At 40.9% G+C, this 27,994-nt stretch overlaps 1 protein-coding gene across 2 annotated transcripts; it reads right to left on the reverse strand.

The window, feature by feature from the left end:
• Positions 1–74: 74 nt before the first annotated feature.
• Positions 75–27,876, reverse strand: LOC101470781 (sodium/glucose cotransporter 4). Of its 2 annotated transcripts, none has more exons than XM_076875650.1 (14): positions 21,197–27,876; positions 18,330–18,442; positions 17,827–17,898; positions 16,352–16,456; positions 15,456–15,620; positions 15,259–15,364; positions 12,958–13,038; positions 12,497–12,702; positions 9,826–9,961; positions 9,326–9,433; positions 8,062–8,212; positions 4,053–4,221; positions 2,964–3,179; positions 75–662 (listed from the first exon to the last, which is right to left on the reverse strand). In XM_076875650.1, the coding sequence occupies exons 2-14, from the start codon at positions 18,393–18,395 to the stop codon at positions 351–353; spliced, it is 1,893 nt and encodes a 630-aa protein (XP_076731765.1). In that variant the 5' UTR covers positions 18,396–18,442; positions 21,197–27,876; the 3' UTR covers positions 75–350. The 2 variants fall into 2 exon arrangements, with proteins under 2 accessions (XP_076731765.1, XP_004569346.1); XM_004569289.4 differs by lacking the exon at positions 21,197–27,876 and adding an exon at positions 20,964–21,124.
• Positions 27,877–27,994: the final 118 nt, after the last annotated feature.

Raw genomic sequence — 27,994 nt, forward strand, 5'->3', positions numbered from 1 at the left:
CCTTTGCACTACTTCCTAACTGTACCTGTCAGATGCACTTGTACTCATGTCATAATTTTGTTGTACATGAACAATCACAATAAAGGGCTATTTTATTTTTTCAAGTTGAGCAGATTGAGCTGTACATTGTTTGCTAACAAAGGCAGTTAATGAGCTAACTGGATGTCAATCTTATCTCTCTCGCCTGTATACAGTATACAGTATACAATAGAGAATAATTAGTTCATTGTTTCATATCTGAGAATCCTTTTTCTGTCCCACTTCTTTCCTGAATAGTTTAGAAAAGTAAAGTTATTAAGAAGAGTAAGAAGTAAGAAAAACAACAACATGTTCAAGATTTCATGACCACATTAAGCAAAGTATCCCCAGAGAAACACGTTAACAACCAGCAGTAGCAGGGCGTTAACATCGCAGACTATTCTCCAGAGTGACTTCTCCTGGAGGAAGTTTCGTTCACTGCTTTGAATCACTGGAGCTGCCGACTCGGAGCGTGAACTAGACAAACCACAAAGCCACAGAACAACTTTCTTCCAAGTGGATTCTTGCAATCGGTCAGACTCTGAGCTGAGGTTAGAGTCCACTTGGTCAGAGGTGATCTGAAGACTTGAGAGATCCATCCGCCGTTCAAGACTATGTCTGGACCACCAGGTCAGCCTATGCAGCTACACATGAAAAGAGACGACGAATGAAAAACAATTATTACAGATTACCAATGATCAAATACATGAATGATTTCAATTTAATTATACATAGTACAATTCAATTTGGTTTGGCTTTCTCTCTTAGGACAAAACAATACAAGTAAAAAACCAAAACAACTTAAACTTATTTAAATTTAAGAGATAAAAATAAAGTTAGTAGCAAACTTAAGCAGAATCAACAGAGAAGTAAAATAGCAGCATTATACACGACTGTATAAGGTTGTGTCGAGCCAATTATGTTTTGTTTGTACTGAAATGTCTGAGTATTTCTGTGCCATCTTTACAGTGGTAGTGTAGTGGAAGCTACCACTCTAGATGGAAACAATGAACTGTTTGCCAGATGGAAGCGGTTCAAACTGAGAATATCCCAGGAGTGTACTGTCTTTGCTGATACCGTCAGCCTCCTTGACTCCATCCCAGTAATGCACTTTGCTGTCTGCACCACTCTGTGCAGCTCTTTCGTTTCACCAGCAGAACAGCTGGCATACCACACTGTTGCATGAGTCATCAGTATATACTCCCGTAGAACTTCAGCACGAGCTTCTGGCCTCCTTCAACTTTCTAGGAAAGAAGATTCTCTTGTAAACCAAGTCAGCTGTGTAGAGAAGGTGACTCCCAGCTACTTACGGTTCTCCACAATGGCCACTATTTCACCAGAGATGTAGTTTCTTGACCCTCGACCTCCTGAAGTCAATCCCCTTGATTTTGATGTGTTCAAGATTAGATCATTTTCCTTACACCACTTAGTTGGCTACTCCCCAACCTCACTATATGCTCATGCTCACTACACATGAGCACTTTTTTCTATGCTCTTTCTACACGAGTGCTTTCTATTTAACATTCACACACACTGGAGAGCAACTTAGGGTTAATATCTTGTCCAAGGATATTTGACCAGCTGCTTTGTGGATGTTGATGCCTTTTAACACAGTCCTCATCTGATGCTGTTGAAGGACAAGTGTGTATTGTCTACTTGGCTAAATGACCAGTCATTCCCCTCCTCTCCTGGTGTCAAAACAGGGAAAGAACCTGTTCAAGATATCAAGCAGTGTAGCATCGTCATCATCTGGCAGCATTCTGATGGTCTTGTAGTCCACCAGTACCTTAAAGCTCTTCGACATACCGCTGGGATTGTCATTTTCTATGGTTTGCTTTGCTTCCCTGATGCTTCTCTGGAGTTTCTCCTGTGCTGTAGGTTCGTCTGTCCCCTGTCCTGAAGGCTGCATGCCTTTTTTTAAGTAGAGCCCTAAAATTACTGTTCAACCATGGCTTTTCAATGAGGAAATAGATTTATTGTTCTTTTTGTTGTATTGTTTTCAGTACAAAACTCTATGTACCCCTAAACTGAACAGACACAGTTTTCCACATAACTCTCACCTGCAAACAATTCCCAGTTTCTTTGATCAAAATAGTCTTGCGCTGTTTTGACTGCAGTTCTTTCAATGCGCACCCACAGTGTATACATTGGGATCAGAATGAGAGGGATATGATCTGATAGTCCGAGGTGCACAGGTGTATGCGCCTTATATACTGTCAGTGTATTTGTATAGACCTAATCAAGTATTTTTTTCAGGTCTGTATGTTTAAAGTAACCCATGATGATTCCAGTGATGAACAATAATAATAATGGATTGGATTTATATAGCGCTTTTCAAGGCACCCAAAGCGCTTTACAATGCCACTATTCATTCACTCTCACATTCACACACTGGTGGAGGCAAGCTACGGTTGTAGCCACAGCTGCCCTGGGGCAGACTGACAGAAGCGAGGCTGCTATATCACACCATCGGCCCCTCTGGCCAACACCAGTAGGCAGTAGGGTAAAGTGTCTTGCCCAAGGACACAACGACCAGGACAGAGAGCCCAGGGATCGAACCGGCGACCTTCCGGTTACAGATGCGATTCCCAACCCCCTGAGCCACGGTCGCCCCAGCCTTAAATGTATTAAAATCTCGCAACTTCAATTTCTGTAGATTAAGAATCCTCAAGGGTTCAATAGTTCATACAGATGAAAGCAAGATTATCTGTTTTGGTGACCCCTAAAGGAAGCAGTCAAAAGAAGGTTGAAATCCACATAATCAAAATGAATTTCTTAACTGCAACTTGGTTACACTTTCCCTTTGCATTTCTTTCTTTCGTTTGTTTTGCAACAGGAATCATATGTTATATGAACCCTGGATATTGTTCAGTAGACACCTTCTGATTACCACTCCAGAGATCAGAATATAAATATAATATCATAATATAAGGAATTTTCCTCACATTTTCTTTAGGTATTGGGGCAGTGGCCAGGCTTACAGCAACAATGATGAGGCATGTGAGAGCCAACAGGATGAGAGCAAAGTACAAGTAGTGGACATCAGCTAGGACTGCAGGCCGGTGATCAGGCTGACCACAGGAAGGAGGTGAATAGGAGAACTCCAGAACCATTCGGATCAGTCCTATCACTAGTCCAGCCATCAGACCCCAGAATGCACCCTGAGACAGAGGACATACACAACGCGTTAGATGCTGAATAATTTGGAACTGGCAAAGAAAAAAAAAAACCCCAAGTTATTAAGGTTTCTGCTTGTTTTTAAAATTGTGTTTACATATCTATTATTTTCTTTTAAATTCTCTGTCAAAGTGATTTCATACTGCTTTAGTAATGTTGAAGATTTGAGAGGCCCAGTCAACGACTGGTGGTGTTCTACTGTGTATTTTTCTATCCAGTATGTTTTCACTGTATTGGCTGTATTTTTGGGGTCATTGTCATGCTGAAAAATGAAGCTGCTGTTAATCAGATACTTTCAAAAATCTCGAACACCACTGGCTGAAATGCAGCTCCCAGCCATGGCCCGAACCTTGGTATCATCGTAACAGCGTCAGGAAACTTCAACAGTGACTGCACTAAAAAAACGAAAGAGCTCTAAATGAAATTAAGAGGAGACAGGACATATCTCTATATATCAACTTGCAAGAATCTCAAGACTAGGGAATGGCACACACACACACACACACACACACACACTGGAGAGTAGTCTGAGGATGGATTTGCACATGAAAGCCATCCTACACGTCCTCTTCCAATCACAAGATTAGGATAGATAAGATTAGAAAATGAGTACATCAAATGTTTAGCAGTTTGGAGACAAAGCTAGAGTTGAGATATGTAGAGTTGGAATAGTGGATATGTTGGATAAAGGATGCTGAATATGGAGCTGCCAGGCAGGAGGAAAAGAGGAAGACTTCAGAGGACATTTGTGAATGTAGTGAAGGTGTCAGTTGGTTTAACATAAGAGGATGCAAGGGATAGAATGACACAGGGACCAATACAATTGAATTGGATTGAATCTGAAGAGGCAGACATACCTGCTCGTTGGCTCGTGGCCAAAAGATAGCCATTAGGAATAGAGCAGTAATGGGAGGTGCTAAAAAGCTGGTCACTGACTGAATATAGTCAAACAGCTGTCCACTATTGGCTGTCTGGACAACAGGAATCCACAGCAGACTAAGACACACCAAGACGAGGATGAACACCCTGAAAACACACGCATTATTGTTATTATCCATCCATTTATTGTCTACTTCTTATCCTTATCAGGGTCATGGAGGGCTGGAGCCTATCCCAGCTACTATAGGACGAGCAGCGTGGTATACCTTGGACATATTGCCAGTCTGGTGCAGGGCTAACACAGAGAGACAAACAACCATTTGACTTCCATTCACACCAAAGGGCAACTTAAAATTTTCGATTAACCTAGCCCCACCAATGACTGTAGAAAAGATGGAAGATATAGATAAGATAGTCAAGATTTCCTGTTTGCAGGAGCTGCCATGCTGCACTTTTGGAGCCAGAGTCGGCGCAGTACACTTTTTTACATAGTCTGACTCCTTCAGCTCTGCTGCTAAAACTGTGACTGACAGTTCATTAAATCAACAGAAAATACAACCACATCACTATAATTAACAAGACACATCTTAACATCTTATAGTTCTATAGAACATCTAACGTCACTCTGTAATCCCTTTTGTTAATTCGTTGCTAGTTAAGTAGCGATGCTACGCACCTGTGTTACTTTTGGAGTCTATATGTTTAAATGATTCCTTAGTTTTCTTTTTTTAATCCTATTTTAGTCCGACTCCACAGGGGCCCAGAGTTACTATTAATAGCACAATTATCTAGAAATCAAATGTTGTCCTTTGAAATTTTAACTGATGATAATATAAAAATGAAGATTTAAACCGTTTCAGATCCATTGCATACTCAGAGCACTCTACAGCGGAAACATGAAAACTTAACTTAAACTCCTTAAAGATGAGGGAAGAGATGGGAACTGGAGAGGTCTCAGGGTCACCAGCTGATACAGTTGCCAAAGGTACAACGAGCGGTTTTGCAACATCTGAGGAAATGTCATCTCTGCTGTGGTACATGGGTTTGTTGCTTCCAGTCAGGGGTCTTTAACCTCATAATCAGGTTCACATGCCTTCTTTTTGACCACCTAAGGTCCTGAGAAACGAGCCTTCTTGCCAGGTGACATTAAGGACTAGGACACCGCTGCTAGGACACTGCTGTCTTATCATACCGATGTTACATTGAGGCCTGGGCAGATGATAGGGCCTGCAACTAAAAGGGCTGTGTGCAAGTGTTATCTAAACTTTGAAACATAATCCAGAACATCAGTTTTGATTATGCCCCCAGACTGTGTCCAAAAAGTGATTCCTGTATGGCAAACACAACCATTGGCACTTCCTCATCCAAGTATTTACTTGTGTTTAAGCAGTATTTCTGTAACTTTGATCCAAGGGTTTGGTGCCACTGCTCTAGAGCTCCTTGATACTGAGAATGATAAGCATTAGCCACTATATGTTTGATTCCTGAGCTCCAAAAGGTAGTAAAAAACTTTGTTAAGGTATTAATGACCAGAGGTGCGGAAATCCTCCTGAGTGGACCAGCTTCTGGGAAACGTGTAGCAGCACACTTTAACATTAGCAGAAATTGATGTCCAGTTTTGTCTTTAGGCAATGGGCCCACACAGTCCACGATCACACATTCAAATGGTTCACTCACAGCTGGGATCAGGTGAAGAAGAGCAGAAAAAACACAGTTTTTTGGTCTTCATACATGTGGAAGTGGGCGGAGTCTTGGTGATTGCACCACTTCCCTGAATGCACTCACGTAACAAACTTACCCAAAACAAATAGCATGCTTACTAAACAAAAGATCACGACCAGATGCCATCAACGAGAACATTACCCCAACATGCAAACTTCCCTAGATCCTACCTTATCCACATTTCACCTGTCTATGTCTATGTGCAGGATTACATAAAAAAGAATAAAGTAAAACAAAAAAGCAGCATGATTGGAATACCACATTTAATACTCTCTAGGTCATTTTGAAAATCTGGTGATGCTGTTTGGTCTTACTAATGCCCCTGCTGTCTTTCAGGCACTGGTGAATGATGTTCGCAGAGATTTTCTGAATATTTTCGTCTATCTTGATAACATACTCATATTCTCCAAATTCCTTCAGGAGCATCAAGTTCACATTCGTGCAGTCCTCCAACATCTCTTGGAAAACAGGATATATGTCAAGGCTGAGAAATGTGGATTTTACTAAACATCTGTTTCATTCCTCGGATACATTCTGGCAGGAGATGAAGACTGACCCAGCAAAGGTTCAATCAGTTAAGGAGTGGCCAACACCTACCTAACATAAATATCTTCAACAGTTTCTCGGCTTTTCCAACTTCTATCACCACTTCAACTGCAACTGTAGTCAGGTAGCAGCACCTCTTACACAGCTCACATCCACTGAAGTCCCGTTCATCTGGTCCCCTGAGGCTGAAGCCGCCTTCACCAAATTGAAGTATCTGTTTACATCAGCACCAGTCCTAATTCACCTAGACACTAAACCATTCATAGTTGAGGTTGACATCTCTGAGATTGCAACTATACTTCTGCCCACCTGTAAGATTGGTTACATTACCTGGGATGTGGAGGAGGCCATTAGCCAAGCTCTTGTGTCAGAGCCAGATCCAAGCTCGAGACCAGCTAATCATCGTTACATTGGGTGACTCTGGACTGTATTCACACCACCTGGTTTTCCTGTCCTGGAGAGGTACGACCACTTCATTACTTAAAAGACATTTCTGTTGGGAGATTTTAGATAAGGATGTCCGGGATTATTCGGCCGCATGCACCATCTTTGCACGGAACAAAAATAAAACTCAACGTCCTTCAGTTCGGCTTCAACCAATCGTCCATTCCCAGTCAGCCTTGATCCCACATTGCTTTAGGTTTTGTTAGCAGCCTGCCTGTTTCCTCCAGGAAGTCGACCATTTTGACTGTTGTTGACAGGTTCTCCAAATCCGAGCACTTCATCGCCCTAAAAAGACTTCCCACAGCATCCCAGACGGCTAACATCCTGGTGGATCATGTGTTTAGCCTGTACGACATCCTGACTGAGATCGTGTCAGACAGAGGACCACAGTTCACCTCCCAGGTTTCGAAAACATTCTGTTCAGCCCTTGGAGCCAAACCCAGTCTGGCTCTGGTTAATACTACTGTAATGGTCCAGGTGAGTCGTCTGGATTTTTCCATGGTGTCCCTGTGTGTCCTCCTCTGGGCAGAGCCATGGTGAGTACATCTGCTACTTGCACCTGTTGGAGATCCAGGCTAACCTAAGGCAGTATTTAAGACCAGCCCCGACATCTGGTCTTCGCCAGTTCGTAGACTAACCACATGTTAGTGGCAGGACGCCTTTATCTCTAGTGCTTAGTTCTTTGTAAACTTACCTTGTTCTCTTGTGCCCTTATAGCCTCTTGGATCACCTCTTCCATTGACTGCAGAACGCATACCCCCCTGGACGTTGGTCACCTTCTCTAGGACTCCACTCACAGCCTCTCTCACACAGACTCACTATTCACCACCTGCCTGCTCTCTTACATTCATAGCTCTGCATCTCTGGGTCATTCAGGTTGGACTCACTCCACTCCACTTTATCGGACACTCACCCAGCCAACACTACCTCCCCCACTGCCACTGCCACTCCACTAGTCAAGTAAGCCATAGACTCCATCTGTTTCACCATCCCCCACGTCTAGATTCCACACCAAACATTCATTCCCTGTGCCTTAGTTTTACACTCTGTCGCTCAATAAAATTTGTGAGAACATCTTACTTTTGCTTCCTGTATTTGAATCTGTTTGTAGGTCCACATACCAATTCTGACATCTGGGCTCTTCAACCTCATGTTACTAATTTGCTCAATTGAAAACTGTATTTAGGGTAAGTATAGCTTTGGTATTAATGTTGTAGAACATCTGAGTTTTGTATTGGTTTTCCAAAGCATATAAGGTATTCTTGTCAATCTTACCTTCCAACTATCATAAGTTCCAACTCAGAAGCTTTAGGCCTGGCTTTGTGGTAGAGGTCCAGTGTAAACAGAGTAGAGCTGCTATTAAAAATGGAAGTCAGGGATGACATAAGAGCAGCTAACATCACTGCCAACATCAGACCACGAAGTCCTGTGAAGAAGAAAAAAATGATGGCACATCCTTTTATAAAATCTGCTTATTGTCAGTTGTTGCCATGGAAGAAGAACATAGATTTTTATAAACTCTCTTAATGCATGTGTTTATCTCTGAGAACATCAAGGCATCAAGATCTGTTCTGGATTATCTCAGTAAAGAGCCATCAGCCATATTGTTCTGTAAACCTTGACTGCAAATCTGTAAAAGACTGTCTATTACTGACAGGGTGAGGAAACTGTCTTCCTGTTGTGCCATCTTCTTGGGATGTGGCCTGTAGCTGACATCGCCCGTTACATGAAACTTGGCCTTCAATTTAGAGATGGTTCTGGGGGCTCATTCCAAATAATGAAGAGCATGCAGGTGACTGCTGATGTGATTTGGTGCTATTTAAAAAGAATTGAAATAAATCGAATTGAACTTGGTTCTATGGAAGACCAGCTCCAGGTTGGTACGGTCCCTATTGAGATTAGTCAAATGTGGCATGCTTGGAGGAGGCACTAACTGAGTGCTGTAGCAGGGTCCCTGCTTACAGTTGCTTTTAATTAGGCACCAGTCGCACACCTGATTGTCAGCATCTTGGGTACCAGAAGCTCAAAAGAAGAGTCAATAGCAGAATAAGCTGTTTAGTATTGACAGAGAAGATTGGGTTTGATTCTACTGCTCAATCCATAAATACATTCTCCCTACAATTGTGGCACCATTTAAGGGGAAATAAACACAATTTCAACAGTTTAAGATTTCTTGCCAAGAGGCATTGTTAAAACACAGATATAACTGAGCAAACAAAAATGTTCTTACTTCTTGTGCCATACATGGATAGATAGGTGTGTGTGTGTGTGCGTGTGTGTGTGTTACTATACTTGTGGGGACCAACAGTCACTTGTGAGGAAAGTGCCTGTCCTCACGGTTTTGAAATTTTAAAATATGTTCTTAGTGTCAGGGTTACTATTAGGTTATGGTAAGGTTTAGGCTAAGGGTTAGGGTTAAGCATTCCTTTTTGATAGTTAGAGTTAGGGTAAGCAGGTAGGGAAAGCATTATGTCAGTTTGATTTTTAGATGTCTTCACTAAGATATCAAAATGAGTGTGTGTGTATGTGTGTGTCTTACCCACAGGCATTAGCTCTATTACTAGTTTAGGGTAAGCAATGTTAGAGCAACCAACTGAAGCACCACACACACTTTGACAGATATCTGGATCCACACAACCAACCTCATCTACAAATAAAGAAGAAAACAAAGGTGGGGCTGAAACAAATAACAATTTAGTTTATATTAAATGAGACAAAACACCACAGATGTGTTACCTACAATTACCCACTCCATTAACATGAATTGAAAGTGTCAACAAACGTAAAAATGTGATAATTTTTCCAACGTAAAGTTAAGTGGAGACCTGCTTAGAATGGTGTCATAGTGTAGGTTTGTTGAAAAAGGAGTTGCAAACAATCTCTTTAAACCAATAATAACAATAATAAGAGATGCATCATCTGTTATAATATATATAATAATATCAAGGTAATCAAAATGGTATTATATAAATATGCATATAAAACAATATTAAAAAACATGTCATATAACATTCCCACTTTGAGAGGTATACTACTGACTTGGGAATAGTGCTTGACTTATCATTCCTGGCATCACAACGAAGAACATAGGGAGCAGTTTGAGATAGCCACCCAACACGCTGCCTGCTTTAGCATGAGACAAAGATTTGGCTGACAGAGACCTTTGGACTATAACCTGAAGAAAAAACACACACCAGCATAAACATATAATCATTTTTATCCATCATTGCATTACACATTTTGTACTTTTGTAATGTTCAACTTTACATTTGCAAACCTTCTATATTATTTATACACAATAAGTAACACAAATATAAGTAATAGTAATAAATACTGTATTAAAATATGCAAGTGTGTGTGCACACAGATTCTAGTTTTAATGATAATAGTAGAGAACTAAACACTCAAAAATGTGATTACACTTCTACAGTCAGTGCGTGCAAACCTCACAAATGCATCAGGTCTCATAAAGCTGGTAACATTAGCAAGCTGTTGAAAAGTTTAGTGAAAGTCTATCACATTCAGAAGGGGAAATGTGATTTTCAGCTGCCTAGCTTGTGGGTTATCTGTCATTGCCCAGTTATATAAGGCTAGTAGAGAACACAGACATGATTATATGAATCAGTTCTCATTTTTATTAATGTTGGTTAATGATTAAGAGTAACTATTGGCAAGCTGGCCTTTACAGGTGTATGCATCCCTGTATCTTAACTGTAGTTCAGATAATGTACTTTTGTATATTCTTCTTGTGTTTTGTTTTTCGTTATAGCATTTTCTGAAATGTTGCTGTGGTTTCTGGTTTGTGAAGTGTCAACACTGTCTCAAAAATGACATTACAATACAGTTAAACACTGTTAATTGTATTGACCAATAATTCTTGTCATAGTCTTTGTAGATGATCTTTTTTCCCTGACATAAACAAAATGATAACTGAACAAAAACTAATGGACAATGACACTTGACACAATTGAGATGAAGATGTACTGGAGAGATTCTCATCTCTCCGATCAGAAGTAATTACGTTTTTTAGAAAAGCAGGATAGGTTTGGAAGTGATGCAATGAGAAGTAAAACAGCGTTATGCAGTAAGAATATTTCATCGCCAAATTACTGTGAGAATGATCAATAGAGGTGATAGTCTCAAAAAACGGATAACAAATAACTTTTTGAGTCTAAAAAATATGTTTGAATTCAAATAAGTAATGCAATTCACCGAAATTTTTAATGTTAAAAAAGGGAGGGGGTGTTTCATATTTAGTGTTGTAACACAGGGACAAAATGACTGTGATCCTCTCTCTCTCATTGTCTACATCAGCTCGTCAAAGTACTCCTTCTTCCTCAAAAAACTCTGTTCACTTGTTTCCATCTCTATCCTTAATTAATGAAACCGTTTACATGTCTGCTCCAGCTCAGTCTCTTTGGCTACCCAACGGATACAAGTCCTTTCCTTCTTCCTTAGTATCACATACAACTCCTTATAAGCATTTCTCTGTGCGGTATGCCGAATTTCCCAGTACTCATGTCTACTTTCTTCATCTGCCTATCCAACTTTTTCTTTGGTAACTTCTTCCTTTGAATACTTTGCTTTACTTCCTCATTCCACCACCAAGTCTCCTTGTACTCTTTCCTCTGCCTACACCCCACTCAGTAAATAAACCCCTCAAAAGTTGTTAAAACATAACCAGATGATGCTCGCCTCCAGCTAGTTTTTCCTAACCCAAAACTTTGGAAGACGAGTGAAGTACAGGCAAAGATTTCCTCACAAACCAGCCTGAATCTATACTCAGAGCAAGTCTTTTCTTTGCACCACTTTTGAGCACTTTGCAATTATTTTGTTCTCTAATGTGTGCCTTTCTCTTATTTCTTTTTATAGATTTCTCTTCTTTTGTATATATATATCCCTCTTGATGATATATATTTACTATTTGCTATTTATTCCTCCTGTCTACTATTTATATTCTATTGTGGTGCAGTTGGTGTGGAGCACCCACAATTTTCTTGTACATGTACAATGACAATAAAGGGCTATTCTATTCTATAGTCCCTGAATTTATAGTTTCTACTCTCACTTCCACATCTGTGACTTTTCTTTACTCATGCTGCCTCTTCCACTTCACCTCTTTCTTTTGGCCAACAGTAGCACAGTTTCCACTGGCACCCTGTTGGCGGACATTGTTAACCTGGGCCACAACCAATCCAGCATAGAAATTTCATTATAGATGATCTGCGTGTTTTATTTGGCCATGTTTTTATGCCTAATGCCCTTCTTGATCCAACTGTTCCCATTTATCTGAGCTTGGGACTGGCATTAAGAGTACACTGACTTGTTAGAAATTAAAACTGTTAAAACTGAGGTTGCCCTAAATATCTTAGCAGCATATCTCTAACTAGAGATATGCTGCTCTAGAGACTCTGGATGGCATTACCTTGGCTATAGCAGGTAATACTCATTTTTGACCAAGTATGCAAATGCTGCCTTTTGTCATTTACATTCAAACCTGAGAAGGAAGAATGTTATAAAGAGTTCAAGGTGTGTTTTGAGGAATTAAAATCAGTTGCATTATTTATTTGTATTGGGACATATTTTTTAGACTCACAAAGACGAATGTTATCAGTTTTTGAGACCGCCACCTCCAGGATCATTCCCACAGCAGTGTGCCGCTACAATAACATTACTACACCATGCTGAATTTTAGTTTAGATCAAATCACCTGATCTGTGCACCAGACCCATGTAGCCAGTACGGTGAGCCCAAACAGTAGACCTGGCCAGGGTAAATCCCCTGTTACAGGGTCTCTGAACATGTGGAAAGCATCACTACGGGGTAAGTGGCAGGTGGTGTTGGGAACAGTCACATTGGGAATACTTGACATGTAACGATCCATAAGGCCCTCATACCAGCCCACCTTGGAGAATGCTGGAAAATGTACAATGACTTTTACAATTTTATAACTTCACTTATTAACTAATAAATATTATGACATGTAGATGTGGAAGCCTTCAGTGAGGATAATTGGATGCAAAGAAACAGTTTTCTATTTTTTGATTGATACTTAACTTGAAACATTTCGGCCAATAACACCTTTTAATCCAAACTTTCAGTACTATGTAAGTCATGTAATTAAGAACCCATGATTGTGTTTGTGTATCTGTATAAGTCTGTGTACCATACCTATGAACATTAAGGCAAAAGCTCCTCCAACCATGATCAAAGTCTGGAGAGCATCAGTGTAGATCACAGCTGCCAAACCACCTACATAAATACAGATTTTTATATTATTGTCAGATTGTCTGTGTTAGGGTAATAGTGTTATTTAGACCGTTTTCAACATAAATAATTGAACAAATTCTTATTTCAAAAACAGTTGAACTAGGTGAGTGTGGCGGGGTGTGGTTTGTGGCGTGGCTGTGGGGGAGGCTGACACACCTGAGCTCGATCAGCTCATCACCCTATGTCAAATGTGCCAGGACCTGAGGTTGATGTTGCTGTTGTTGTTGTCGTGTGGCTGTAGCTGAAATGCTGCAGCCAATTGTTGGGAGAGCAGCAACCAGGAATAAAGAAGTGTGTAAAGAGCAAAATATGTGGTCGGGTCCATCATTCCTGACACAGTGAGTTACTAAATACAAACTGCACTCTGAGCACTGAACAAACATGGTAACATTTTCATTTTCCTTAAAATCATAATTACAGACACTTTGAAAAACTGTAGATGACAATGTTTTATCGTCACCCCTTGTTGACTTTAAGTTAGCATTTAATACAATTGTTCTCCAGCAGCTGGTGAGGAAACTCAGCTCCCTGGGTATCAGCACCCCCATGTGTAACTGGCTGCTGGACTTCCTGAATGTTAGTAACAGAGGGAAACAGCCTCCATCACACCCACCCACACATGCAGTGTCTTGGGGTACAGGTGTGTCACCAAGGTGCAGGGGAGGGATTCCTCCTCTGTCACCTTCTGGCCTCCTGTGCCTCATTTTTATTCCACAACATAGACATCCACATTACTCACACTCTCATAACACATACATATAGGGCCTTGGGGGTGGGCGTGCTATACGGCGTCCAGAGGATGGTCTGTGTATTCAACCTTACCTCTGGTGCCCACCTCTCAATTTAAATGCATGTAGACACTGAGGGTTCTCGGGCCGTGGCGTCACCTGCTGCTCTCTGGCAGCCCCTCCCATGTTTTAAATGCACTTTAGAACAACACGCAGCAACACTACACATGAGAGAGAGGGAGAGGTATGGGGTCTTCACACTCCCGTTCTCTCCGCCATCGGGGCAGGGGGCTGGGGGCTGGGAGGAGGAGTTGGCCATCTGTTTGGGTTCTGGGATGCTGGGCCTCCCTGCTGCTGCAGGACTGTCCCCACCCCAGGGAAAAGGATAACTTCTCCTGGGTCTTGGGGCGGATTGCCCCTCTGGGGGCAATGGTGCCAGGACCTGGGGTATAGAGTATGTTTGGCGAGTGTCAGTGTGTGTACAGTGTCCATTTTTGTTTGTCTCCACGCCTGCGGGATCGTCACTGCAGCCCCCTGTGGCTTCTGCACCGTGGCTGCTGGGTGACCCCACGTCTGCTTTTCCCATGCGCCGGGGTCAGCAAACTACTGGACTGGTTAGGCACAGCTCATTTTTTCACAACACTGAATGTGACCATGGGCTACTGGCATATTGTCTTGTCTGCAGAGTCCAGGAAAAAATAGGCACTTTGCAGCGCCTCATGAACCGAGTACTGCAACCGCACACTTTGTATACTGACGCCTATCTGGAACACATCATCATCCATAGTAACACCTGGGCGGAGCATATTCAGTGGTTGCGGTCCTGGATTTCCTGAGGCAGGTGAAGCACATGGCCAACACAAAGAAGTGTGCGGCTGGACGGAGGGAGGTACAGTATCTGGGGAACCACTTGGGACGTGAGAAACCCCTGCTCTTAACTTCTCCCTCCGTTTTGTGCTGCGGAGCAGAGGCCTGAGGGCCATTTTGCCCTAGCAGGAAGGGGGGTTGACTGCCCTGTGGTTTACATCAGGTGGGTATAATATTGTGGAAAAGAAGTGTCTGACGATCCCATGGACAGTCGACTCTCTTCATTACTAACTCCAGAAAGCCCTTTGCTTAGACACTTGGATTAATGTCTCCAGTGTTGTGTTTGGTACTCATCAGCATCATTCCTCCTATTGTATATTATAGTCTTGTGATATTTTGTTGATTAAAAATTGATTAAACCAAAAGGAATTATGATTAAAAAGTTTGACATTTTGGTCAAGAGACTAACTAAATCAAAATTTGCTGGGATACTGGGATACTGCATGTGGGATAAAAAAAAATTGGTTCTCGTCCAGAAAAACCCATCAGATAAAAAACTGATGTAATTTATTTTAAATGATGGCAAACAGTTATGCTGTTGAAAGCTTGCACTGACATAACTTTTAACATTAATACTAAAAACAGTCAAAACGTGTTTGTGTTTTACCTGCCACAGTGTAGACAGCAGTCACCAGCAACAGTATGACTGTAGACAGATACAGATTCCACCCAAATGACACCTGGATAAACAATGCCCCGGAAAAAATGTCTGTCTGGGAAACACACACACACGCACACACAGGTAATGTGGCTACTGTATCATATTAAGATCATTTATGTATTTGAAAAAAAAAACCCTCTTACTGATATTTTGGTGAAAATGTAGAGAATAAGTGACAGAACAGACATGTATATGCGTATCCTCTGGCCTCCAAAGCGTTTGGCCAGGTATTCAGGCATTGTTACCACTTCAGCAGAGATGTAAACGGGGATAAATATCCAACCCAGAGCTACCAGAACCCACGATGCCTACAGAAACACACAGAAACACAAAATGTTGCACTGAGCCATTGTCCGTATTGTCAAAAGTAAATATAACAGTTGTTCATGTTTTTCACTTTTGGACATTGCAAAGTTTTAAATAGCATAAATGAAGAAGTACCAAACAAGCGTCTACTGGGAGTTTTCGCCCTATTTACATAGCATATCTAAATCTTTAGTCTTGCAGTGATCCAGCTCGGACAGTCGCATATTTAGATAATTGAATACAACCTGTTCATAGTCAACTAGTGTTAACTGATTTAACAGATTTTGGTGTAAAAAGAAACCCCAAAACATATAATGTTACAACCAACACAATGAAGATGTAGAAATACTCAGAGCAACTCTTAAAAGTTGCATTGAAACCGAAAGCAATAGTTAAATGAATAATTTCTGTGGTGCATGTACACATAGTTTTTCATTGTTGTTCTGTCTTATATCAAGGCTGGACTACTATAATTCCCTGTAATCATGTTGTCCTAAATGTTTTCTGAAAACCCTTCAGTTGATCCAAAATACTTAACTGAGAATACTTCCAGGGACAAGAAGGAAAAAAAATCATATTTCTCCCATATTAGCTTCATTGCCACCCGATTGAATCACAAACTGATTATGAAATGATTGTCCTTACAAAGAAACTACTGAATGATCATGTTGTTATTTTAAATCCTGCATGCAGTGCCCAACAGGGTGTCTGAGTGTGTGTGCGCATCTCTTACGTTCCATTCAAATCCCCCAACAGCGATTCCTCCAGCTGCTCCTGTCCCTGCTAGACCAATAAATAAACCACTGCCAACATTACTGGACATCAGAGAGGCTCCAATCTGTAGTGGAACAGAGATAATAGACAATAACAACAAAAGCTTTTAGAATACTTACTTAAAATACTTACAACTACATAATAAAATTTTTAAATGACAGCCTGTGACTGCACTTTAGTCATATTTAGTTTATACAGAAAATCAACACAATTCCTACCATAACTTGAAATATCAAATGTTATAATTTAGTATTTCTCATTCTTATTTTAGTTTTAACAAAGTTTTGTCTTCAGTCAGTCTCCAGGGTGGATGTCAAGAGATTTATTCTAAAAGACACTTCTTCAGCTGAGAGTCAGAGAGTGGAGACACACATGCTGCAGTTTTTACTTGCAAGGGTGGTCACAGAGCGCTCACATCAGAGTGGGGGCCCTGTGAAGTGCGCTCTGTTACCGCTCTGGTCTTTATTTATATACAAAAGTAGGTGCATTCGTTTATCACATTGGAATGTGGATGTGTATATGTGTGTGTGCCAGGAGAGGCTTCTCTACCTGGCACGAAGTGAAACTGCTCATTAAGCTCTTATCTAGCACTAATAGGTACTGCTCCTTCCCTGCATGATAACGGGTAACTAAAAACAGTCTGAGTTATAAAGAGGTCCTCATGCAGTATTCTATCATATGCAAACTTATTTTATTAAAAGTCTATACTGAATACTAAGAACAATTTTCTATTGACAGTGGGTTTTACAGATGAGGATTGGGGCCACTGGAAAAAAAAAGTCGGGATGTCTTTTTTTTTTCAGAATTCTGAGAAAAAAGTCAGAAATCTGACATCCCTTTTTTTCAGTGGCCCCAATCCTCTTCCATAGGATTTCCAGTTTTCTAGTTATATATTTAAATTCATGTTGTAAATTTTCATTTTGTATATTTGTTTATTTTTTGGTTTTGTTTAGATTCCAAGTCTTTACCGTGTTGCAGTGGATTCAGGGGCAGTGTCATTGAGACTGGCAGCGCTTTTCTCGGGCCAAGAGGAGAGGAGAGCTAAGCTGGAGACATGATGACTGCAAACAAACCAGGCCCTACAGCTTTTAAACCAGAATGAATTTGTATTACTTTTATATATCTTATCATTTACTCAAATCTTCTAATGTTATGATTCTTTTTCTTAACTTTTATCATGTCTCCCTATGTTTTTATTTCTTTTGCTTATCTTAATTGTGCAGCACCTTGGTCAACAGTTGTTGTTTTAAATGTGCTATACAAATAAATTTGACTTTGACTTAAGTCTGTTGTTTATTGTAAATAGAAAGTCCCTTGCATTAGAACATTGGCTGTGTGTGTGTCGTACAGGGTCCTCATAGCACAGGCGTGTGACAATCGATTTGAAATCAAGAGCTTTATATGATGCACAACAGTCAATCGTTTGTTACTCACAGGCCACCAAGTCACTGAACGACCAGCCAAGAAGTACCCCCCAACAGTGCTACGATTGACACGCATTGATGACTATAGCAAGGACAAAAGAAAAGATTAGAATAATACAGTTTTAAAACAACACCAAAGATTGATCTGGTGCAAAATATAGTAAATACATTTACAATCATGATGCACATTTCTACATCAGAAAACTCAATTAGCTGGGTCAAAAAAAATCTGTTTATTTTTTGCAAGGATGAACTCTCTGTAGAACATCCAAGAATCATTTTCTAGTAAATGGAGAAATGCACTCATAATGACTATAGTTAATTAAACACGTAGAAAAAAACATGTAAAAATAATTTTATTTTTCTATATAAACATGTTTAGCAGGGACTTGTACAGAACTTTCTTGTATTTTTTACACATAAAGGAACAAACAAATCAAGCTTAAATTAGCTTTGGTATAAACTGTTTAGTGATTCAAATGTAAATATGAAATTAGTTTAGTCTCTTCTTACCCAGATTCCAACCACCATGACAATTATAAAGTAGACAACAACAATAGCAATGTCAGCAGCACCCATAGTGAGAGCTGTGCTGGGAGCTGCAGTGGTGGGCAGGGGGCTGCCATCTGAATATAAAATAGACAACAGAACCCCTGTGTGGTGAGTAAAGTAAAAGCAAGTAAAGCAAAATTTTATTTATATAGCACCTATCAAGATAAAAATAAAAGAGTGCTTCACAGAAGCTAAAACATAAAAAGAAAAATTTACCAAAATTAAGTTTAAAAAGACGAGTTTTTAGCTGTTTTTTAAAGAGTCCACAGAGATCAAGCTGGTAGGGAGAGAGTTCCAGAGTCTGGGGGCCACAGTTACAAAAGCTCTGTCACCTTTCATTTTCAGCCTCGTGTGATGGTCAACCAGCAAGCCCTGATCACATGACCTCAGGGGCCTGCTGGGGATGTATGGATGTAAAAGATCACTGATGTATGCCAGTGCTTGTCCATGCAGAGCCCTGAATTACAGAGTCATAATCTTAAATTCTGAATTTAATGGGGAGCCAGTGCAGCTGGGGTGTGACGTGGGAGTACTTGGAGGAATTGGTCAGAAGCCTCGCAGCAGCATTCTGAGGGCTTACTTAGTGAACAAAGAATTACAATAGTCCAAACGAGATAAAACAAATGCATGAATGACAATTTCAAGTTCCGAGTGTGACACAATGGGACTCAGCTTGGTAATGTTTCTTAAATGATAAAAACAGGAGCTGAGTCAAAAGTAACACCAAGATTCCTAATAGAAGATTTGGCAAATGTTGCAAGAGGACCTCATTTTTCCATAACCTTGGGCACAAATTTATCGGGAGCACAAACAAGGACTTCAGTTTGCTCCTCATTAAGTTGAAGAAAGTTATCAGCCATTCAACCGCTAAAGGAGTCTATGCACCTATGCAAAATCTGTAGCTTGGAAACATCTTGGGGCTTAAAGGAGATACCAACCTGGGTAGCATTTCCTTCTTTTAGATAGACAGATCATAACCACTTTAACCAGAATGGATTAGATAAAGTTACATTAATGAAATATAATTTCAGTACATTTGTTTCTTTTGGTTAAATTACGTTATTTACCTGTATGGGCTTTAATTTATTTTTCAGGCCCCTTAATTATGTCACCTTCTCACATCGGAGGAATTTTAGGCCAATGTTCTTTACAGTGTTGTGCTTCAGTTCATTGAGGTTTGTGGGCATTCATTTATGCACAGCTTTCTTAAGATCTTATCATAGCATTTCGAGTTGGGGTCTGGACTTTACCTGGGCCATTGCAATACCTTAATTCTTTCCTTTTGTCAATCTGTGGTGTGGTCTGGGGTGTGGTGTCAAGGGAGGCCTGCCGAGGATGCTCACTTTGCTCTCTAGGGAGGTCCATGTGGTAGCTCTCAGCTTCCCCACGATCATTCCCAGCTGGTGTTGGACTCCACCAGGGCTGCCCTTTGTCACTGATTTGATTCATAATTTTTATGGACAGACTTTCTTGACGGAGCCAGGTGGTGGAAGGCTTACAGTCTGGTTGGCTTAGAATTGCATCTCTGCTTTTTGCAGATGATGTGGTTCTGTTAGCTGCATCAAGTGGTGGCCTTCAGCTTACAACGGAGTGGTTTGCAGCCAAGTGTGAAGCATTGCAATGACACTTAGTGCCTCCAAATCTGAAGCCATGGTCCTCAGCCAGAAAAGACGGGAACTTGAGTATCTTGCAGTCTTGCTCAAAAGTGAGGGGAAAGCAAGAGATTGACAGATGGATTGGGGTGGCGTCTGCAGTGGTGTGGACGCTGTGCCTGTCATGTTGAAGAGAGAGCTGAGCACAAAAGCAAAGCTGTCGTCTGGTGCCTGTGTGTGTGTGTTTTTCCTCTACTCTGACTTCCTCTGATCAAAAGTAAAAGTAAATTTTTAATTGGTAATTGCAAACTGGCCATGTTGTGCTTGTAGATAAAGTCCTATGAGTACACAGAATAAAGTATTTCAGTATTAAATTATGCTATACAAAGGCCTTTTTGTCAGTTTGCAAATCCTTAAAAAACCCAGTCTGACAGCTTTCACTCCTACACAAGTAGATACTCTGTGGTGCTTGAAAGCTTGTGAGCCCTAATAAAAGAATAAATACATAAATAAACAGACGTAAAATACCTGCATTTAAAAAATGAATTAATATGCTTTTTTGAGGGAAACGATATAGTGCAGTCCATTAAGTGGATGAACTGTATGAATCTATGCTTTGACTGTAACCAGTGTGTAAAAATGTTGGTAGATATTATTGAAGAAGTCTCAGTACTTTAGACAGTGTAAATGGTAAAAGTAATCGTTTTGAATCTATTCCACTTTTCTCCAGCTTTCTTTGGTTTCATTGTCCTTATAATAACCCTCGGTCAAAGGTCTTTAAAGAAAAGATTAAACTATTGTGGTGACAGACTGTAGAGGTTGAAAGTAGCTAAATTAACTGTATAAAAAACTCCTGAACTTTAAGTGTCATAAGCTGCTTCTCTGATTTTTGTTGACCATTTCATGCTCTGCAAAGCTGCATACAAAACTATTTTTGTTTCCAATTAAATAAAGCGTTCTGTATATAGAAGAACAAATTTAATTAAAACAAAAAAGCTTTTACCTGTTGTAAAACTGGTAGACATGTTGATTCCACTCTCCCAGACAATGATCACACAACGTTTATTTTAGTTTTTCATATGTATGAATCCTCCGACTGAAAGTTTTGTTTCTCCTTCCTCTGAACCTGACAAAGGTATGTGCATCTGTGCACTCAGTTGGTCAATGATTAATAAGTTCGTTAATGAGACTGTCAAACTCCACTGGTTAGCTATTATATCTTGACAACAGACATACGTATCTGAAGGAAACGGTTTCCAAGGCCTAATCCGTGGATCGACTTCCTTCGAGGCGTGGACGTCTATCAGCAGAGAATGTACCTTCACCTATCAGCAGAGAATGTCCCTTAGTCTGTAACACAGTCAAATATATTCTCAAGCAATATTCAAGCATGCCATTCAGCGTGTTAGTACGAGCTCGGGAGCAGCTTGGGAGAACAAGAAAACAGAGACTGCTTCAGATTGTCTTCCCAAATTGACTCAACTTTATTCACAAGTACAACAGTTTATATAGAGGGTAAAATTCATGAGACAGCAGATTATCAGTTTAAACCAGTACAGACCAAGATAAGGGAGCGTCTTCCTGCCCTTGGGTGAAGAAGCATCCTTTGTGTAGTTTATTAGTTCAGCTACAATTGTGATTATCTCAGCGACATATTTTCAAGGCACAAAACGAAGAGTTCTTTCATTAGTGAAATCTGAAACAAACCATTTGGCCTTCAACAGGCGTCTAAAAGATTAAGAAACTAATGTAGCTGAGGGAGTGATCTCTGTGGTATTTCAACCTTGTACCAGCCTGTGATTCTCACACATCAATTCTTGGGTCAAAGAGAAAAATAACTAAAACAAAGGGGCCTTATTGAATGACAGAGTTTTCCTGTATAATGTCACTATAAAACAATATCCAGTAAATGCTACCATGGTACTAAAATACCTAACAGTTCCCCTCTTTTATTATTTTTAAAAATAATAACTCAAATAGAAAGGAAAAATCACAAATGTAATAACATAATATAAAAACCAAATCATAAAATGTAATAGTTCACAGCCTAATGTTCAATATACACATCAGGAACATCATTGGTAACATCTGGCACATCCTCAGGATCAATTTGTGCCAATTGCAAATACATTGAAGTAGCTGTACTAGTAGCTATACGGGTTATCATTGAGCGTACACAGGGTATCACACAACAGGCAATAATCATCAAAAACAAAATAATACATGCTACAACTGTTACAAAGGCTACAATTAGTTCCTTCCATTTTCCAAACGTGTCCTGCATCCACTTGTCTAGCCACTGACCGTGACCTGTATTGGCTCTTAGTTCTATCTGCAATGCTTCAAGTTTATTCATAGCTTGTGTGAATGAACCGTCAGGGGCGGTATTATTGGGAATAAAAGTACAACAAACATCTTCAAACATAGCACAAACACCTCCTTTCTCAGCTAACAGCATATCTAAGGCCATTCTATTTTGCATGGTCATTAAGGAGGTAGCAGACATCTGTTCTCCTAGGGCTTTAAGGGCCGTATTGGTCAGATTGGTGTGTCTTTGCTGATTGTAATAAACATAATTGATCCAGCCTACATTTTTGTTTACCTGTATCCACGGTAGTATTGAGGCGAACCCTGCTGATATTTCTCCTTGTGCCTTTAATTCATTTGGTATCCCACGTGGAACTCCTATAGCATCTATGTAAATGTTATGTGTCCGTCTGCTGGATACAGGCAGATCCGAGGTTTGTTGTATCAGTAGTTCTTGAGCTAAAGTTACTAGACCGCAGGTACCGGTCCAATTAACAGGTAAGGCTAATCTAAGAGTATTATTGCACATCCAATAAGCATGTGGGATTGGTCTGGTCAGGCGCGAAGCTGTAAAGCCTTTTAATATGCCTCCCCAGTACGAGTCGTTTAGTGTGTTGGGCGAATGCAGGATTGTTGAGTTATCTGAATGCGTACTTATATATGCATATATATAAGAAAACATATGTCTATATTGTGTCCTGTCAACACTCGCTGCTAGCCATGTTTCGTTACAGCGTGCTCCTGGAGAGTCAGAAAAGAACGTATAGTTTTGTGTGTCATAATTTATGTTTTCAAGTTTTGGTCGGTGTATGCATGTCATCAAGATATTTGGGTGATGGCGCACCTGTGTTGGGGGCGAAAGAGGTTCAGTGTGCGGTCTTCGGGGCGCTTCATTTGGTTGCAGGGGTGGGTAGAATCATTAATCATGCTAACATCCTTACTAGAGACTTGTCCTGTGTATATGAATAAACAATCTAAAGGACTTAGTTCTACTCGCACCGCTTCAATCAGGGTTACTGTTAAGGGCCCCTTTTTATCATTTTTGAATAGCATCTTTGTTAAGGAAAACCTGAAATTGGATATCCCACTATTATTAGCAATCGATTTTCCATCAGCAGATCTAAATCCTCTTTGTCTCCACAATGTGCCAAAGTCGTGCACCACACCGAATGCATAACGGCTATCAGTGTAAATTGTTACCCGCTTATCCACATGTAACTCACAGGCGCGTATTAAAGCCATGCGCTCTGCTTTTTGTGCTGAGTGAAATGGTAATGAGTGAGCCTCTAGTATGATGTCAGGCAATGTCACCACCGAATAGCCACAAAGAAATAAGTTGTCTGAACCATCCTGTCGGTCAGAGGAACACAGCATACGAATGAGTAAGTGTGCTGGCGAATTGGGTGTGCTGCTTGCTTTTATAGTGAGATTTGCTGTTGAAGTCAGTGTAGCTTCATAACCTGAGCGACGTTGTGCGGTCATATGTTGTGTAGTTATGTTTGCTAGAATGGTCGTGACCTGGTGATTGGTGTGTAGAATAGTGTCATGTGAGAGTGTGAGCTTCTCGCAGTCCCTTATCATGATAGAGCAAGCCGCTACTGCTCTCAGGCAGGCCGGCATCCCCTGAACTACTGCTGGCAGCACCTTTGAGTAGAAGGCTACTGGACGGTAGCCACAGCCATGCTCTTGGGCCAATACACCTGCACAGGTTGTGCCGTTCTCTGTGACGTACAGGTGGAACGGTAAGTGGTAGTCAGGCAGACCCAAACAAGGGGCAGAGGTCAGCGCTCCCTGTAATGCATTGAAAGAGGCAGTCATTTCTGTTGACCACAGTATTCGAGGAAGCTTGTCTTTTTTGCAGCATTCACGCAGAATGTGGTCATGAAAAGAACAGTCTGGTATCCACTGTCTGCAATAGTTCACCATGCCTAGGAAAGACAGCATTTCCTTCTGTGTAGTGGGCTTAGGGACAGAGGTCACAGCTTTGACCCTGTCTGTAGTCATGGAACGTTGTCCGTGAGACAGTGTAAATCCCAAATATTGAACAGAAGTCTGACAGTACTGCATTTTCTTTGCTGATGCTTTGTGGCCAGTCTGTTGGAGGTGCTGAAGTAGCATATGTGTGGCAGTTTGACATAGTTTTTCACTTTCAGCACAGAGGAGGAGATCATCCACGTACTGGATCAAGGTACAGCCCTCTGGAGGAATGAAGCCGTCCAGGGTAGCACGTACCACCATTGAGAAAGCCGCAGGGCTGTCTACCATGCCTTGGGGTAAGCGAGTCCATGTGTACTGCTTATCTCTATATGTAAAAGCAAATATCGGCTGTGTGTCCTCATGCACAGGCACTGAGAAAAAGGCAGAGCACAAATCCACCACAGTAAAATGTGTGGCTGTTGCTGGAATAGATGTCAGTATGCTGGGAACATCTGGAACCAGAGGTGGCAGAGGCATGATGACTGCATTAATTTGCCTTAAGTCTTGTGTGAAACGCCATACGCCAGGTTTGTTAGGCTTTGGCACAGGATTGACAGGAGTGTTATATGGAGATACTGTGGGCTTTATTACTCCAGCTGTCAATAAATCTCCTATGATGATGTCTAAGGCTGCGGCTTTTTCAGCGGAAATGGGATATTGCTTGACATATACCGGCTTGTTGTTTTTCAGCTGAGCATGATAAGGTGTACAGTCAATAAATCCTACATCATTCTCACCTCTTGACCATAATGTCATGTTTTGATATTCAGCTGGCAATGTGACAGCAGAGATAGTACAGTGTATGGGGTAGGTTAGATCTATGTGTCGACATGGTGCAGTAATATCATAGCCTATGTCTGAGTTATGTGACAAAACCACTGTTTGGCCTTCACTGGTGTGAGCAGTTATCATGTTGTTGAACAGTGTGAGAGAAACAAATATGTGGCTTCCAGGCATGGGGTTACCTGGTAGTGGTGTCTGTACACGTGTTTGGCACAGTGTGTGACGTGGGGTACCAGTCAGATGGATATTGAGTTCATTCTCCGCTGAGGCGTCCAGCTGACACAGAGGCTGTTCCTTCTCCATGGTGTCGGTGCATAGGGCAGAGAAAACATAGCTGTTATCAGTGTCAGCAAACATTTCACCCTTTGTGTTAAATGAAATACACAAGTTCATTTTTGCCATTAAATCTCTGCCTAATAGATTCACAGGCGAGTTTGGAATAATTATGAATGGATGATATGTAATTTCGTCTGGTTTTGGGCCCCAGCGTGTTTTTAGAGAATGAGTTTTGGGGCATTGCACTAGAGTTCCGTTTATTCCCATGGTGTTGATGCACACAGAGGAAACAGGCCCACTATAGAATTTTCCAGACAGTGAACTTTTAGTGGCTCCACTGTCAACTAAAAAGGAATAAATCTTTTCACCTATTTCTATATCTAACGTGGGCAAGCTTTCTGTGTTACGGGACAATTGCAAATGCAGCATCGTGTGTAGTGCTTCACACTGTCCCTCATCTTCACCTGGGCCTCCCTATTGTCGGTCCAGTCTTTCATTATCATATGGGTGGGGATTAAAATGTGGATTATAAGGTTGCTGCCTAAGTGCAAAGGGGCCATTATTTTGGTGTGATTCCTGTCTGCGTTGCCAGTTACCTTGTCTGGAAGAGCTCTGCTGACGCCTAGTGGCAGGAGCTGGTCCTGTGTTTTGTGGTTGAGACATACGTGCTGCTGATTTGCATTCCCTCCTCCAGTGTCCTATTTTTCCACAATAAAAACATACGTCTCCACTCCTATCTCTCCTTCTGAAATCTCCCTGCTGCGCTTGTTGAGGGGACGGGGCCCCTGCATACATCATTTTTTCACTTTCCTCTGAGCCTTCAACATCAAAATTCAACATCATCTTAACACTTTTAGCCTTCGTGCTGTTGGGGAAAAGATCTGCACCAGCTTTTGTTTTGACAAGTGTGATAAAGTTCTTTATTTTCATGTCATAGAGATTATCAGTGGCAGTCAGCTTCAATAGTTGTGAACATTCTGGATGAATATTGTTTAAGAATGTTGTTATGAAAATCTGATCATTTCCTCCTTCAGGCATGCATGCCTCATTAGTCCAGCAGTGCGTGAAACGTTTCATAAAAACTAGAATGGATTCATCTGGCTTTTGCTTGCACATGGTTACTGCATTTAAATCAATTTTATCTCTAGACATTGTGAGCAGAAATTTCTTTAGATTTTGAAAAAAGGCTGTGATTTTGTCATCGTTTATCCACAAAAACGAGGTGGTGTTGGCTGCTTGGTCATTTTTAGGGTCTAGTTCCTCTACTTCTTCAATAAGCTGAGATTCAGTCACACCTGGGATTCGTTGACATAATATATATCTATAATCAGGCCCACCCAAGTGGTGGTATCTGGTTTTACAGTTAATTTTGATTTTTTATCGGACCCGTTTAAGGTCTTTGAATTATTCTGACCCATGGTCAGTGATTTCCAGAGGGGTTTAGACGCTTGAAGGATTTAAGTTAGTTTTTATTTTGCTGTGGCACACCTGAGGTTACTTGATTTTTTTGCTAGCAATTTTATCTTTTTAGTGAGCAACTTCTCACTTTTTAACGAGCAACTTCTCGTTTTATGACCCCAGGCAACTTCCTGTGTCCTTTCTGCTGGTGAGCAACTTCTTAGTTTATGACAGCAGGCAACTTCCTGTGTCCTTTCTGCTTTAATTTACAAAACAACAGGCAACTTCCTGTGTTTCTATGTGGGCCACTAAAGAAGGCTCCTCAGCGTATCCCACTTGTTACTATGTGGGCCACTGAAGAAGGCCTCGTCAGCGTATCCCGTTTCTATGTGGATCACTGAGAAAGGCATAACACAGTCTTATAAAATAAAAGACGAGTGCCTACCTTCGTCAGGATCCCACTTCTGACACCAAAATTGAAGGAAACGGTTTCCAGGGCCTAATCCGTGGATCGACTTCCTTCGAGGCGTGGACGTCTATCAGCAGAGAATGTACCTTCACCTATCAGCAGAGAATGTCCCTTAGTCTGTAACACAGTCAAATATATTCTCAAGCAATATTCAAGCATGCCATTCAGCGTGTTAGTACGAGCTCGGGAGCAGCTTGGGAGAACAAGAAAACAGAGACTGCTTCAGATTGTCTTCCCAAATTGACTCAACTTTATTCACAAGTACAACAGTTTATATAGAGGGTAAAATTCATGAGACAGCAGATTATCAGTTTAAACCAGTACAGACCAAGATAAGGGAGCGTCTTCCTGCCCTTGGGTGAAGAAGCATCCTTTGTATAGTGTATCAGTTCAGCTACAATTGTGATTATCTCAGCGACATATTTTCAAGGCACAAAACAAAGAGTTCTTACATTAGTGAAATCTGAAACAAACCATTTGGCCTCAACAGGAGTCTCCTAAAAGATTAAGAAACTAATGTAGCTGAGGGAGTGATCTCTGTGGTATTTCAACCTTGTACCAGCCTGTGATTCTCACACATCAATTCTTGGGTCAAAGAGAAAAATAACTAAAACAAAGGGGCCTTATTGAATGACAGAGTTTTCCTGCATAATGTCACTATAAAACAATATCCAGTAAATGCTCCCATGGTACTAAAATACCTAACAGTGAGCAGATTTTTCCTTCACCATATCAGCCGACTTTATTCTATGAGAAAATACTCTTAAATGACTCTTCTTTAAAAAGTGTTCAGTGTTTTATGTCTGGTCCGTGTGTCATCTTTG

The sequence above is a fragment of the Maylandia zebra genome, linkage group LG17 (genome assembly GCF_041146795.1).
Source record: "Maylandia zebra isolate NMK-2024a linkage group LG17, Mzebra_GT3a, whole genome shotgun sequence".
Classification (NCBI taxonomy): Eukaryota; Metazoa; Chordata; class Actinopteri; order Cichliformes; family Cichlidae; genus Maylandia; species Maylandia zebra.

Bases quoted from the DNA above. Each gene is read 5' to 3' on its own strand.
- LOC101470781 (XM_004569289.4), bottom strand. From the start codon at position 20,985: ATGTCTACCAGTTTTACAACAG. The intron at 18,443-20,963 runs GTAAAAGCTTTT...TTTTATATTCAG, and splicing joins GTCTACCAGTTTTACAACAG to ATGGCAGCCCCCTGCCCACC. The intron at 15,365-15,455 runs GTAAGAGGGTTT...TGTGTTTCCCAG, and splicing joins ACATTTTCACCAAAATATCA to ACAGACATTTTTTCCGGGGC.